This window comes from Lepus europaeus, chromosome 2, assembly GCF_033115175.1.
Source record: "Lepus europaeus isolate LE1 chromosome 2, mLepTim1.pri, whole genome shotgun sequence".
In the NCBI taxonomy this organism is placed as follows: Eukaryota; Metazoa; Chordata; class Mammalia; order Lagomorpha; family Leporidae; genus Lepus; species Lepus europaeus.
Window position 1 is genome coordinate 120,453,938 of NC_084828.1, and position 15,598 is coordinate 120,469,535.

The following is a 15,598-nucleotide window of genomic DNA, read 5'->3' on the forward strand; positions in this document are numbered from 1 at the left end:
GAAAGGCAGAGTTACAGAGAGGCAGAGGCAGAGAGAGGGAGAGAGGGAAAAGAGGAGGGAGGGAGAGAGAGAGAGAGGTCTTCCATCTATTGGTTCACTCCCCAAATGGCCACAATGGCCAGAGCTGAGACAATCTGAAGCCAGGAGCCAGGAGCTTCTTCCGGGTCTCCCACAAAGGAGCAGGGGCCCAAGAACTTAGGCTATCTTCCACTGTTTCTGCAGGCACATTAGCAGGGAGCTGGATCAGAAGTGGAGCAGCCCAGACTTGAACCGGCACCCATATAGGATGCCGGTACTGCAGGCGGCAGCTTTATCTGCTACACCACAGTGCTGGGCCCCTAAATACTAACTTTTGATTGGTCTTAGTGTTTGCTTATTTCCATTTTGTTTCCAAGACAGAGAAGAAAAATTAGCAATTTCTGAAACAAGGAATATTAAAACCTGGAACATAGAATTTTGAAAAGTAATAATGTCTTCAGCATTGAGGAAACAGGCATGCCAGTACAGCTGTAGTGTCTGTATAAATCAACACAACCATTCAAAGGGCAATTTTACAATATATGTTAAATATTTTCAAGTGTGTGCTCCTTGATCCAATAATTGCACTTTTAGAAGTTATACTAAGGATAAGTAGGGTAGACATACAGAGATGTATATACACTATAAGCATTCTTTAAAACAGGAGAAATATAACAGCCATAAAATATTTGTTTTTAGTTAATAAAAATTGACTACACAGAAACCTATACCTGGAACATAGCTGTCAACATAACAAATGAACTTGAGACTCTGCTGCAAAAAATATCAGAGTTTTTAAGTATGACTATATGCTGATCATCACCACATGGTTTTAAAGTCAGAAGCATCTTATTTTAATAAATTCTGGCACTGATTTCAAGTTTTTTAATACTATTTTAGTCTTTGGTATTTAATCTTTAATTATCTTTAACATAATCCTTATGAAATATGTATTAATAGTGTTTCATAAAACATAGCATCTGGAACCAAATCACAGAATTGTAAATTATAAGATTTTCTGTTTTCCTTTGTAAGAGATTCTTCTTTAGGAAAGGAAATCAATTGTAGGTGTAATGTGTAAGAACTCAAAATTTTAGTATTTAGGGTGACAGTTATGGACATTGTTATCATTTTAATGGATAGAAACCCAGGAAATAAACCAAAACAACAATATTGACTTTCAGGTTTTTTTAAACACTATTTTTTATATATCTGTGTACTTATTTTACTTGTTGAATCTAGATGTTTCCAAAGGATAAACTGTTTTCTAATATATAAAAGAAAATATAGTATACTTGTATTTAAGAATATATTTTTATTTTTTAGACATTTTCTTCTTGTAGATGGTGGTGGTATCTATTTATATTCTTATGAAGGGCGCTTCATATCTTCTCCAAAATTCCCTGGAATGAGAACAGATATTCTGAATGCACAGACTGTGTCTCTAAGTAATGACACTATAGCAATAAAAGACAAAGCTGATGAAAAAAGTAAGTATAGTTTTACGATTTTCCATGTCAGATTCCCATGAAACTTTTTAATGCCATAAAGTGTGTATAGCTTAGCTTTCATTTTTCATCTGTTAATATGTTAACTTCATATTAAAGAATTATAAGCTTCCTAATTTGTTCTAAACCTGAATTAAGAAATAAAATTGTCATACTGTCTTCACTTGATAGAACAAATAGATATTGTCACAACATCAAAGATTAGTGGAAAGGAACAAATCTTTATTAATGTTTTAATTTGAGAGTCAAAGTGACAAGACAGAGAGAGAGAAATCTTATCTGTTAATTCATTCCTCAAATGCTTGCAAAGGCCACGTCTGGACCATGGCCCAAGCCAGGAGCTGGGAATGCAATCAGGTCACTTTATGTGGGTAGCAGGAACTCAATTATTTGAACCATTACCTTTGCCTCCCAGGGCCTGTGTTACCAGGGAACTGGAGTCAGAAGCTAGAGACAGGAATTGAGCTCAGACACTCCCATGTGGGACATGAGTGATTTTATATAATATATAGTTGTATTATATATACATAATATTATATATTATTATTTATACATATAATATATATTATGTAATAATATATAGGTAAACAGTTATAATTCAAGATTGTGATTTTAAGAGTGTATATTAATTTTTAAGTTTTAAAATCATTTTTAGTATTCCTTTTTCTTCATTTGGTAGTAGAGTAAATATCACACTTCACTATACCATTTTAAATATATGTATGTATATATGTATATATATAATGTATATATATTTTGTTTAATGAATACAACTTCAAGTATTTAATATATACAGATTTGGGAACATGATGATTCTCCCCCTCACCTCCCTCCCACCCACATTCCCCTTCTTCTTCCTCCTCCCTCTTTCTTTCCCATTCTAATTTTTTACAGAGATCAATTTTTCAGTTAATTTTTATACTCATAAAATTAACCCTACACTAAATAGAGAGCTCACCAGTTAGCATGAAGAAAAAAGAAACAAAACCAGACAAACTAGAAAAAAAATATTGTTCATTTTCTTGCAAATGAAAGAATTTCATTTTTTTTTTTTTACCATTGTGTAGTATTCCAGAGTGTATACATGCCATAATTTCTTTATCCAGTCCTCAGTTTATGGACATCAGGGTTGATTCCATCCATATCTTAGCTATTGCAGATTGACTTGAAATGAACATAGGGGTACAGATCATTCTTTCATATGCAGATTTCATTTCCTTTTGAAAAATTCCCCGGAGTGTGATGACTGGATCATTCAGTAGATCTACATTCAGCTTTCTGAGATATATCTATATTGTCTTCCACAGTGGTTGTACCAGTTTATATTCCCCCCAGCATTGGGTTGAGGTACCCTTCTCCCCACATCCTTACCAGCATTTGTTATTGATTTCTGTATGAGGGCCATTCTAACAAGGGTGAGGTGAAACCTCATTGTGGTTTTGATTTGCATTTTTTCATGTGTCTATTGACCATTTGAATTTCTTCTCTTGAAAAATATATTTTCAGATCCTTTGCCCATTCTTGACTAGGTTGTTTGTTTTGTGGTTGTTTAATTTCTTGAACTCTTTATAGATTCTGGAAGTTAATCCTTTGTCCACTTCATAGTTTGCTAATATTTTCTCCCATTCTGTTGGTTGCCTCTTCACTTTGAGTGTTTCTATTGCAGTGCAGAAGCTTCTCAGCTTGATGTAATCCCACTTGTTAATTTTGGCTTTGATTGCCTGTGCTTCTGGGATCTTTTCCAAAAAGTCTTTCCCTATGCTGATGTCTTGTAGGGTTTCCCTAATGTTCTCTAGTATTTGATGGTATCACATCATAGATTAAGGTCTCTGATCCATTTTGAGTGGGTTTTTGTGTAAGGCGTAAGGTAGGGGTCTTATTTCATGCTTCTGCATACAGAGATTCAGTTTTCCCAGCACCATTTGTTGAAGAGACTGTCTTGGCTCCAGGGGTTGATTTTTGCTCCTTTGTCAAAAATAAGTTGATTGTAAATGTGTGAATTAATTTCTGGGGTTTCTATTCTGTTCCATTGGTCTACACATCTGTTTTTGTGGCAGTGCCAGGCTGTTTTGATTATAATTGCCCTGTAGTATCTCTTGAGGTCTGTTGATGTGATACCTCCAGCTTTGTTTTTATTGTTTAAGATTGCTTAAGCTATTTGGGGTCTTTTGTGTTTCCATATGAATTTTAGCTTATTTTTTTCTACATCTGAGAAGAATGTTGTTGTTAGTATTTTGATTGGGATCTCATTGAATCTATAGATTGCTTTTGGTAGTATGGACATTTTGAAGATGTTGATTCTTCTAATCCATGAAAGATTTTTCCACTTTTTTTTTTTGTCTTCTTCTATTTCTTTCAATAATGTTTTATAATTTTCCTCATAGAGATCTTTGACATCTTTGGTTAAGTTTATTCCAAGATATTTAAATTTTTTGTAGCTATTTGAATGAGATTGCTCTTAGGCATTCAGTAGGGATGGAGAATAAACAATAGTATAAACAAGTCCAGTGTTCAGGAGCGAGGTTGAGTACAGAGAGATAAAGTTAGAATCAGGTGTACTGCTAGGGCTTAAAGCTATGGCACTACATGATCCACCGGAAATGTGAGTGGACTGGGAAAAGGACCAAAGGCTGAAGGCATTTGTGGAGTAGGGTAAGAGGAGAAAAGCCATTTCACTTAGAGGAAAATCAAGAGATGGAATAATCTCTAAAGCCTAGTGAAAAAAATTAAATATTTAATAACTTCTCTCTGTTGCTATATATCATGAAATATTGTAAATTACTGTGAAAGCTTACCAAAAAAATTCTTACTTCAGTGTTAATATTGTTAATTCACACAGGGAAGTCCTAATTCAAGAGCCAGAAAACTGCCCCACTTTTAAATTTTCAGTGCTTTCAGATAGTGTCTCCTCTTATAACTGATAAAATACAACTCTCCTATGTAGAGCTGTTCTTTCTATTCATTCTTTAGCTCTGGCTGAAAAATAGGAAAAGAAAATGAAATAAAATATTACCCAGAGAGCGGACAAAATTAGGATGGCTGAGTAGTTGCTAATAATAATTATTTGGAAGTCAGAATTTTGTCTTCTACAAACTTAAATTTGAAAATGTTAGTGATCACTATAATTTGTCTATTTTTCTTATTCAAGACCATTTTTTAGATAGACACTTTAATATATTATGTATTTCCAACTGGGTAAACCTTATTCTGACTTTTTGTAGTTATTTCACATCTAAACAGATTCAGTTATTCTTTAATCCTTTGATAATTCATAGAATTTTAGACCTAGAAAGAACTAATGAACATTTTCAGAAATAAGGACTTAGGTGCCAGGAAATTGTGCTTTCCTTATATAAATTTTGATTGTTAAATAAACAAATTATGTCATTTCTATTTTGCTGTAAACAGGGAAAGTACTTTCCTACGTTTCTTTTTAAAGAAGCTGGTAGTCATTGGTGGATAATAGAGGTTGATGTTAATCATGGAATACACAATTAAAATATCCAGCTTCTAAACCTGTAGAAAGGGGACATCTACATGTCATATTGTGGTTCCTTCCTACTTTTGGAGCTGTTTTATAGGCAGGATTCTTGTGCTAAGCATAGTACTCCATATTATAATAGGTGCTTAGTAAATAGCAGTTGAATGGATTTGAATACCCTTTGGGATAATTAAGCACCATAGCTACTGTTTTTGTTTTCCTTCTTTTCTTCGTCCACTTTGTACAAATATGATACAATATTAGCGTGAGGGAATACTTGAGACAAATGTCTGGAGACTAGAAGTTTGGGAGTAAGACTTAATGTGTAGAAGCAGTTCTTTCATCTACCAGCTTCTTAGTGGTTTGTTCTGCTAGTTTCTGTTAAATGTTAATCTTGGAATATAGGTCCAACTTCCCATTGATCAGATCCACTTACAGTTTGGAAAAAAGTTAATGACTTTATATGTACTGTACTAGCCCTTTATAATAAGTATAATCAACAGGCCGGCGCCGTGGCTTAACAGGCTAATCCTCCGCCTTGCGGCGCCGGCACACCAGGTTCTAGTCCCGGTTGGGGCGCCGGATTCTATCCTGGTTGCCCCTCTTCCAGGCCAGCTCTCTGCTATGGCCCGGGAAGGCAGTGGAGGATGGCCCAAGTGCTTGTGCCCTGCACCCGCATGGGAGACCAGGAGAAGCACCTGGCTCCTGGCTTCGGATCAGTGCGATGAGCCGGCTGCAGCGGCCATTGGAGGGTGAACCAACGGCAAAAAGGAAGACCTTTCTCTCTGTTTCTCTCTCTCACTATCCATTCTGCCTGTCAAAAAATAAATAAAAAATAAAAATAAAGAAATAAGTATAATCAACAAAGAGATAGAAACCCTTAATTTAAAAAAAAAAAAAGTTAGTTTGCAGCTATGAAAATAATTTGACTTAGTGAAGCCCACAATATTTTTTCAAGTGGAAGCCAGAATTCTGTAATGTTTGTTTTCATTCTTAATTAAAATTTCTGGTTTTTTTTTTTTTTTCATTTTTCTCAGCATAATTGGCAATCTTAGAACCTAACTACATATTACATGATTTATTCTGTGAATATAGTCAACAACCTCAAACTTAACATCCTCTGGTTTACTAAAAGCTGAGGATGTACTATCAATGTGATCTTCTGGAATTAAATATTATGTTACATATATTTTAGCATTTTTACAATCTGTATAAACTGGCCAGTACTTTTGTAGAGTACTCAGGAGCTACTTTTCTCTTTTCATACCATACCTATCTTTTCCCTTTTTGTAATTCTGTGCATATGAGGATACTTGACAAAGCTTAGGAAAATGGAATAAAAGATAAGTTCCTTTTGGTTTACATTTTCTTTTTGAAATCTACACATAGTTTTTTTCATAATATGCAGTGTCTGTGAACTTTTGAAGACCCTTCTTGTGCATGGATTTCAATTTCTCTTGCACCAAAATAGACTCACTTGTTTCTTAAAATTTATATTCATTTATTTATTTGAGTGGCAGAGAGACATACATGGAGAGAGACACAGAGACAGAGAACTCCCATCTGCTGGCTTACTTCCCAAATGTCTGCAATAGCAGGGCTGAGCTAGGCTGAAACCAAGACCTGGGAACTCAAATCTCCCAGATAGGTCACAAGTACTCAATTACTTGAGTCATTATCACTGCCTCACAGAGTCTGCATTAGCAGGCAGTTGGACTCAGGAGCTGGAGCCAGGTAGCAAACCAAGGCATTCTGATGTATAATCAAGTATCTTAATCTCCAGGCTTAATACATGCCCTGAAAACTCATTCCACTTTTCATGTATTTTTAGAGGTACTCTCTTATGTTGTCATACAAAATTATTCCATTTGGAATGAATCTTGAACTAGAGTAATTTGAAAATTACTTAAGAAGAGTCACCAAAACACTCTAACCACTTTCTTTCCATTTTTTCCATCACTTTTTTTTTCAATAGAGAAAACCATAATCAACAATGACAATGTCATATTTTACATGTGAAAAGCCTTAGCGAAACAGAGATATGGTAACATTTGTTCCACACTTCTTCCATACAGTCAGTATCTTCTGTAATATTTACCTACTTTAGAACATTAGAGAAAGGTGGAGTTAAAAATAGAGAACTTTGAATTGCTATTATTTAGATAGTGATTGATGTCATGAAAGTACTGATATTAGAGAAAGTATATATGAGTTAAGAGGCAAATGGGAACAAAATCTTAGGAACAAGGGTTAATAGATATGGAGGAACTCAAAGGAGAATAATGAATGGTCTAGATTGAAGAGAATCAGGAGACAAGCGTGTTTATGTGTAGCCCACATCAGAATTTCAAGAAAGAGAAGGATGATGTGGAGCTTAAAATAGACTCCAAGGATGAGGACTAAAAATAGTCATTTTCATTTGGAAGCATATGAGTCATTGATGACCTAGGCAAAAAATATTTGCATCAAAGTAGAGACATTGAACAGCAAATTATCATAAGTTGAAGGGAGTTGTAAAAATTGAAATGGGACCAGCATTGTAGTGCAGTGGGTTAAATCTCTGCCTGTGATGCCAGCATCCCATCTGAGCACTGGTTCAGGTCTCAGCTGCTCTACTTCCCATTAGCTCCCTGCTAATGAACCTGAGAAAACAGTAGAAGATGGCCCAACTCCTTGAGCCTCTGCACCCATGGGAAGACCCAGATGAAGTTCCAGGTTCCTAGCTTTGGTTTGGTTCAGCCCTGGTCGTTGCAGCCATTTGGGGAATGAATCAGTGGGTAGAAGATTCTTTCTCTCTCTCTCTCACTCACTCTCTCTCTGTCTCACTTTCTGTAACTCTGCCTTTCAAAATAAATAAGTAAATCTTTCTTTAAAAAAAAAATCTATAAGGATAAATTTAAAAAACTGAAATCACTGTTTTAAAGAGAGTCAAAGAATTAATAGTAATTACAGGAGGATAACAAAGTTTTTTTTTTTTTTTTTTTTTTTTTTTTTTTTAGATTTATTTATTAGCCGGCGCCATGGCTGACTAGGCTAATCCTCCGCCTGAGGCACCAGCACTGCGGGTTCTAGTCCCAGTTGGGGCGCCGGTTCTGTCCCAGTTGCTCCTCTTCCAGTCCAGCTTTCTGCTGTGGCCCAGGAAGGCAGTGGAGGATGGCCCAAGTGCTTGGGCCCTGCACCCACATGGGAGACCAGGAGGAAGCACCTGGCTCCTGGCTTCAGATTGGCACAGCACCGGCTGTAGCGGCCATTTGGGGGGTGAACCAACGGAAGGAAGTCCTTTCTCTCTGTCTCTCTCCCTCACTGTCTAACTCTGCCTGTCAAAAAATAAAAAAGATTTATTTATTTATTTTGAAAGAGCTGCAGAGAGAGAGAGAGAGAGAGAGTATATCTTCCACCCGTTGGTTCACTCCCCTGATCACCACAGTGGCTGGGGTTGGGCCAGTCTGAAGCCAGGAGCCAGGAGCTTGGAGCTTCATCTGGGTCTCCCATGTGGGTAGCAGGAGCCCAAACGCTTGGGCCATCTTCTGCTGCTTTTCCCAGGCCATCAATGGGATTGCTGGATTGGAAGTGGAGCAGCTGAAACATGAACCTGCACCCATATGGAATGTGAACCCATTTAGCTTGAGATCTACTCTCAAAATATTTTTCAATACAGTATTTTTAACTATAGGCATAATGTTATATGGCAGATCTCTAGAACTTATTTATCTTGCATTAATGAAAACTTTTATTTTTTGATTATCAGTTTCCATTTTTCCTTCCTTGTGCCTCTGGCAACCACTATTCTGTTTTTCTTCTATTAAGTTTGACTATTTTAGATACTTATAGATTGAATCATGCAGTAGTTGTCTTTGTGTAACTGGCTCATTTCACTTAGCATAATATCCTCCTGGTTCGTCCATGTGACATATTGTAGAATTTTCTTTTTCTTTTTGAAGGCTGAGTAATATTCTATTGTATGTTTATAACACATTTTCTTTGTCCTTTCATCTGCTGATAGACACTTTAGTTGTTTCCTTGTTTTGGCTCTTATGAATAGCGCTGCAGTTTACATGGGAGTGCTGATATGTCTTTGAGATCCTGGTTTTGGTTCTTTCAGATAAACACCCAGAAGTGGGATTGCTAGATAATGTGGTCCTTCTATTTTTAATTTTTAAAGGAGCTTCCCTACTGTTTTCCATAGCAGATGTACCATCTTGCATTCCTAGCAGCAGTGTGCTAGCCATCTAATTTTTCCACATTACCACCAACCTTGTCTTTTCTTTTTTTTAGAGGTATAATAACCATCCTAATAAGTGTAATGTCACATCCCATTGTGGTTTTGACTTATATTTCCCTGATGATTAGTAAATTTGAGCATCTGTTCAAATATGAGTACCTGTTGGTCTAAGCATATGTTCTAGCCATCTTAAAATCAACTCCTGATTATTCATGGAAAATTTTTAATCTTGAAACATCTGTGCCATATCATTATAGGAACTAATTCCCCCAACTATCAGGGCAAATAGCCCTCAAAAAGAAAAACATTTTAGAAACAGTGCTAAAATAATTAAGTTCCAATTAAAAATAATTATTCTACAGATTGGGTCTTATTTGCATTTATTATTTTCCTAAGCTAATTCTAAAAATTAAGGAGTTATTAAAGATATGAAGAGGATATTTCTGTAATCTTCCTTCAGGTCTTCAGGGAAATACTCTGGGATCTAGTTGAGCTTCTGTGTTTGTGACAAATACAGGTTTTAAAGACCTCTCTGTAGTTCTGAAGCAAACTATTGTATTCTGGAACTTTTAGTTAAATATTCTACCATACCATATTGATGACTCATGGAGAATCTCAATTGTTGGTAATTAATGTTTCTACCCCACCTGGGTATAATGCAGTTTAGGTCTGTCACTGACTATTCTGAGTTCATGCAACCACAATGGTTAAGGACACTCTTCCCCAAGACTGACCTCGCTTAAGATGCCAGCCCAGGTTTTTCAAGGTTCCCTGGCCACCTGCACTTCTCATTGTCCAAATTTGGGGCTCCCCATGAAACCATCATGTTCAATACTTTGGTGGAATGACTCACAGTGCTCAGGAAAATACTTTGTTATAATTTTAATTGTAAGGATATACACAGGATGAGGCCCAGGAGCTTCGGTGCACTCCCTCTTTGAATCAGGGCATGTACCCTTCTAGCACATCAGTGTGTTCAACAACCAGGAAGCTCCAAAGAGCTTTGGTATTTAGAGTCTTTCTGGGTTCTATTAATTAGGCACAATTAATTAAATCATTGGTCATGTTATTGAACTAAATCTCCAGCACTGCCCCCCTCAGGTGGGAGTCAGGGCTGAAAGTATCCAAACCTCTAATCAAGTGCTCGGTGTCCAGTTTTCTATTCTGAAGCTATTTGGGGACCCCCAAGAATTGCTCTATAACAAAGACCCTGGTATCACTCAGGTAATTCCAATTATTTTTGAAGCCCCGAGCCAGGAACCCAGGATAAATTATTTATTATATCACATGTCACCCCTGAGCTCTAACTCTGGATTCCTTATAGCAAGAATCATTCCCATCAGTAGCACCAACATGAATCTGCCTGTTGCTTGAAAAAGTCAGTGTGAGGTTGGGATTGGAAGCTTTTAATTCAATTGCCAATACATTTTGTCCATCAATATCAGTGCTATACTCTTACCAATAATAGTCAAAAGATGCTAGCACATTACTAGAGTCCTTATAGCCATTAATAATTAGTCTAGTCCATCATCATGTTCTTTGACCAAAATATCTTCCAAGTTGAGGTCACTGAGTTTTGCAGGATCCAATTCACTTTTGTTGGCTTCCAAAAGCAAGAGAAGTCTCAGCAATATGTGGCTTCACCCTTTCAAGCATCTGGTATAACTGAGCTAAGAGACAATATCATTATCTTGCTGAGCCTCTTGTGAAGCATTACTGTAATATTAGGTTTCACTCATCGCATAACCCATTTACTCATTCCTTCTTTCTCAGCTGTTATTTCTCCTTTCCATTTGAATGGAACTAATGGGCTATTTCTATCACTAGACAATATAATTGCATTCAGTGTTAACCCCAAATTTACCAGAGGGAGTGAAAATTCAGACTCTCCCATTCCCCACCCATTGTTCCCCAAACCTACCAAAAACAACTATAGGAATCTATCTAGTGTAGATACTCTACTCCCTTTACACTTCTTATGTTGAGTGAGCATGCACTTACACAGGCATGTAAGAGAGCCCTTTGTGCCTATATCTGTCCCCTAATTCAGACGAGTATTTTAATTGCATATTACAATTATCTTTCAAACTATTACTCTGACATGGATATCTCTTTGCCTGTTGTTAGATGTTACAGACTGTAAAGTACTTTGGGACTTCACCAATGGATTTTGGTACCATCGTGTAGGGCACACCTATGTCAGAGTCTCAGAAACTTCTGTAGTTCCTGACTTGTTTGCCCACTAATGTGCATAAGGCTTTGGGACCTTTACTGGCCTTTTCCTCAGTCTTTACCTTAGGCAAGGTCAGGTTTCTTGTTGCCATCTCTGCCTTTCAGCTTTCCAAATTCTTCCAAACCAGGATGAATAAATCGTATTTGTAGGCCAGCACTATGACGTAGTAGGCTAAGCCTCCACCTCTCTCCCTCTATCTGTCTGTTACTCTACCTCTCAAATAAATAAATAAAATCTTGAAAAAGAATAATATTTGTTTAGAGTTCTTAAGTGTTAGGGCATCAGCAGGAACTCCCATCTACCTGACATCTGTGTTTACCGTATCAGCGCTTGCTTTATTCATTCAATTTCTTGATAACTGCTTCAAAACTACTACTCTAATTGAGTGAGTCCCCTGATTTTCCCCTTTCTCCTTCTTTGTTTCACCCCCATAAGTGTTTGCTTTATTCACCCATTTCTTAATAATTGTTTGATTTCCTTCTACTTTGGATGAATCCCTTGACACTCTTCTCTGTCTATGTCCGTTCTCTTGAGAATCATTCTAGTCTTTTTTCAACATAACTTTTTTATTTGAAAATGAATTTGAGACCACTAGATAGACCTTGAACTGGCCAGAATCAGGATTTTCCCAAATACATTTCTTCTGGAGAGATCCTAAGACTAGAGACTGTAATTTGGACTATTAAGGATTTATATTTGGTCCATGTCTTACCTCATTTTAGTTGTTCCAGATGATAGTAACTACCAGATTACAGTAACTAAGAGATAGCATATTTCTTTTTTCTTATTCTTTTAAAAAGATTTATTTAGTTATTTGAAAGGCAGGGTAACAGAGAGAAGGAGAGAGAGAGAGAGACAGAGAGAGAGAGAGAAAGAGAGAGAGAGAGTTCATCCATTCACTGTACTCCCCAAATGGTCACAATAGCCTGGACTGGGCCAGGCCAAATCCAGAATCAAGGATCTCCATCCTGGTTTTCCACGTGGGTGGCAGGGGCTTCTGCTGCCTTCTCAGATGCATTAGCAGGAATGCTGGTTCAGAAATGAAGTAGCCAGGATTCCAACCAGCACTTTGATATAGGATGCTGATGTTGCAAGTTACAGCTTAACCCACTGTGATACAATGTTGCCCCCCTTTATTATTTTTATTTTGCATTTTCTTAGGCATTTAGTAAGCCAGTTCCCTACAAGTTGAATATATCATTTCTAAATTCTGAGGGTGAGTTTTTTGTCCCATAACTCATTGCAGTGTAACAGCTGTTGTATACCATAGGCAACCTATAATCATAAACGAATCAAAGGTTCCTCATCCCCTGCTCTTTTTCCTTCATTTTCCCAAACAACATGTTTCAGTGATTCTGGGTCATTCTACTAAACCCTATGTTTCCTAACACTGACTATTCCATTTTCATCTCAACTAGGGCAATTAATTTCTGTCACTGCTTGGATTTACTGCAGATCCCAAAGTTTAAGGGCAAAGTCTTCCACAAGACCACCACAGTTCAGATGCAAGCCACAAGCCTCTGGGGATTCCCAGGCCATCTGCTTTTATGACTCACTGGCTACAAATTCAGTACTTCCCATGACCCTGTCAAGTTGTATAATTTCCCAAATTGACTCATAGAACTCAAGAAAGCTATACTTAGAATTATGGTTTTATTATAAAGGATACACATACTGTGAGGCCTGGAAAGGAACACAGAAGATGCATCATCTTCCTAGTACATCAGTGTGTTCTCCAACCAGGAAGCTCTTCTGAGATTTGTTGTCCAGAGTTTTTATAGGATTTTATTACAAGGGATGATTAATCAGATCACTGGCCACATGCCTGAAGTCATTGTACAGTTCCTTTCCCATCTTCAGAATTTAGAGACCTAAAAGTTCCAAGCTTCTAATTACATGTTTAGTCTTCCTAATTATCAGTCCCTATCCTGAAGCCATCTAGGGATCCACCAAGACTCTCAAGAGCATAACAATAACACTGCTGTGGCTCAGGGATCTAAGGCTTTTGAAATTCCTAGAGAGAACCTGGATTAAGACCAGACAAATTATTTACTATACCATTAGTGGTATATTAATAGCAGAAAACTGAATATTACATAACATAATTCCTAGCTGTACTACAAACAGCAATTTTAATTAGGAAGTTGTTTTAGAAAGAAGTCTTCTGTTCTACTGATTTTCTGTTTGTTTTTTTAAGAAATGTGACCCCATTAACAACTAGGAATTTTGTGCTGCTGTTCTTCTGTCTGATAGATACTCTGTGGTCTAAAGAGTTGAATAATTTCTCATGAGGTTTATGATAATCCATTGAAATTTACCAATAAATGAAAATTTTATTTGGGGAATGAACCAACAGATGGAAGATCTCTCACTGTCTCTCTGCCTTTCAAATAATTTCTTTTAAAAATTCTTATACAACATATAGATTAATGTCTTTTTTTTTCCAAGTAATCTTCCTCTTTGATGCAACAACTGGAAAACCATTAGGTGATGGGAAGCTTCTTTCTCATAAGGTAATGGACATTAGCTATTTCCAATGTAAATAACCACTGTGTATTTATTTCTTTTTAAAATTCTTATTTTCATTTTGAGGAAGAAAAGATAGAAATCAGATTTATACCTAAAATCTGTGCACATGTTACAGAGAGTATTCTGTCTGAAAATGCTCTGGTAAAGTTTGTGATGAAAAACCAGTAGATGCAAATTAACTGAACAGAAAGATTTCATGTATTTATTGTCCAGCCTCTTTACTGCTTTTCCATAACATATTCTACTTTTATTGAACTTTTAGTACCTATTAGTAAATAAAAATGTTTTATGTTTCTGAATGTCTTGTGGTTTTCTCAAAATGTTTAGAGTCAGTGATATCTTTATATTTTAAGATTATTGTTAAACTGGAAAAGAAATTATTCTCTCTAGAAGTACAAAAGGACCCTGAATTGTGAATTATTTATCAGCTTTTGATTTTTAGCCTTAAAATAATAAAGAAACATATTGAGTTAACCTTCTAAATAATTGGCATATTAGAGTCTAAAGATGCCCTTAACTTTATTGTTGAATACTTCTAGGAAGCAATATTCTTAAATTATATTTTCTTTCTGTAATTCTTACATTAAAATTTGGATAATGAATACATTCATCTGGTTCATAAGTCAAAAAATATTAAAATGTATGCAGTGAAAAAGTCATCCTAGTGCACCTCTTATTCATTAATATAGTTCTTCTTCATCAAAGAAGAAACCACTGTTACTCATCTCTTATACATCTTTCCAGAGATTTTTAATACAAAGCTGATGTATATTTTTTCTCTCCTGTTTTACAAAAATGTAACATACAACTCTACATCTTGCTTTTTTACATAGTATTTTTGGAGATATTTCCATATTATATAAGGTGCTTTCCCAACCCTTTTCCCCTCCATTGGTAAATATAACATTTTATGTATATATCAGAATTTATTTAACCTGTTCCCAGATAATGGACATTTAAGTTATTTAGTCTTTCTCTTACAGTATTGCAAGATAGATTGCCTTAAATATACATCTTCTTGCACGTATGCTGATATAATTGTAGATTAATTTTTTTAGGTTTATTTATTTGAAAGAGTTACAGAGAGAGGGAGAGACAGACAGAGAGATCTTCCATAAGCTGGTTCACTCCCCAAATGGCCATAATGAAACTAGGAGCCAGGAGCTTCTTCTTGGTTTCCCACATCTGTAGCAAGGGCCCAAGAACTTGGCCATCTTCCTCTGCTTTGCTCAGACCATTAGCAGGGAACTGGATCAGAAGTGGAGCAGCCAGGACGTGAACAAGCAGCCTTATGGGATGGCAGCACTGCAGAAGGTAGCTTTGCCCACTAAGCCACAATGCCAGCCCCTGTAGATTAATTCTTTTTTTTTTTTTTACTATATTTTTCATCAATATGTTTCTTAAAATTTTTTTAAGAAAAATTTTATTTAATAAATATAAATTTTGAAAGTACAATTTTTGGATTGTAGCAGTTCTTCCCTCTCATAACCACCCTCCCACCCACAAACTATCCCATCTCCCACTCCCTCTCCCATTCCATTCTTCATCAAGATTCATTTTTAATTATCTTTATATACAGAAGTTCAACTTAGTATATACTGAGTAAA

At 36.2% G+C, this 15,598-nt stretch overlaps 1 protein-coding gene across 8 annotated transcripts in view; it reads left to right on the plus strand.

The window, feature by feature from the left end:
- The window catches only part of IFT80 (intraflagellar transport 80), a 137,347-nt gene that overhangs the window by 91,837 nt on the left and 29,912 nt on the right, over positions 1–15,598 (plus strand). For all 8 annotated transcript variants that reach the window (XM_062212421.1, XM_062212412.1, XM_062212395.1 and 5 more), the window contains 2 exons: positions 1,345–1,508; positions 13,911–13,975. In XM_062212421.1, coding sequence (XP_062068405.1) covers positions 1,345–1,508; positions 13,911–13,975 — 229 coding nt within the window. The remainder of the gene's footprint in view (positions 1–1,344; positions 1,509–13,910; positions 13,976–15,598) is intronic.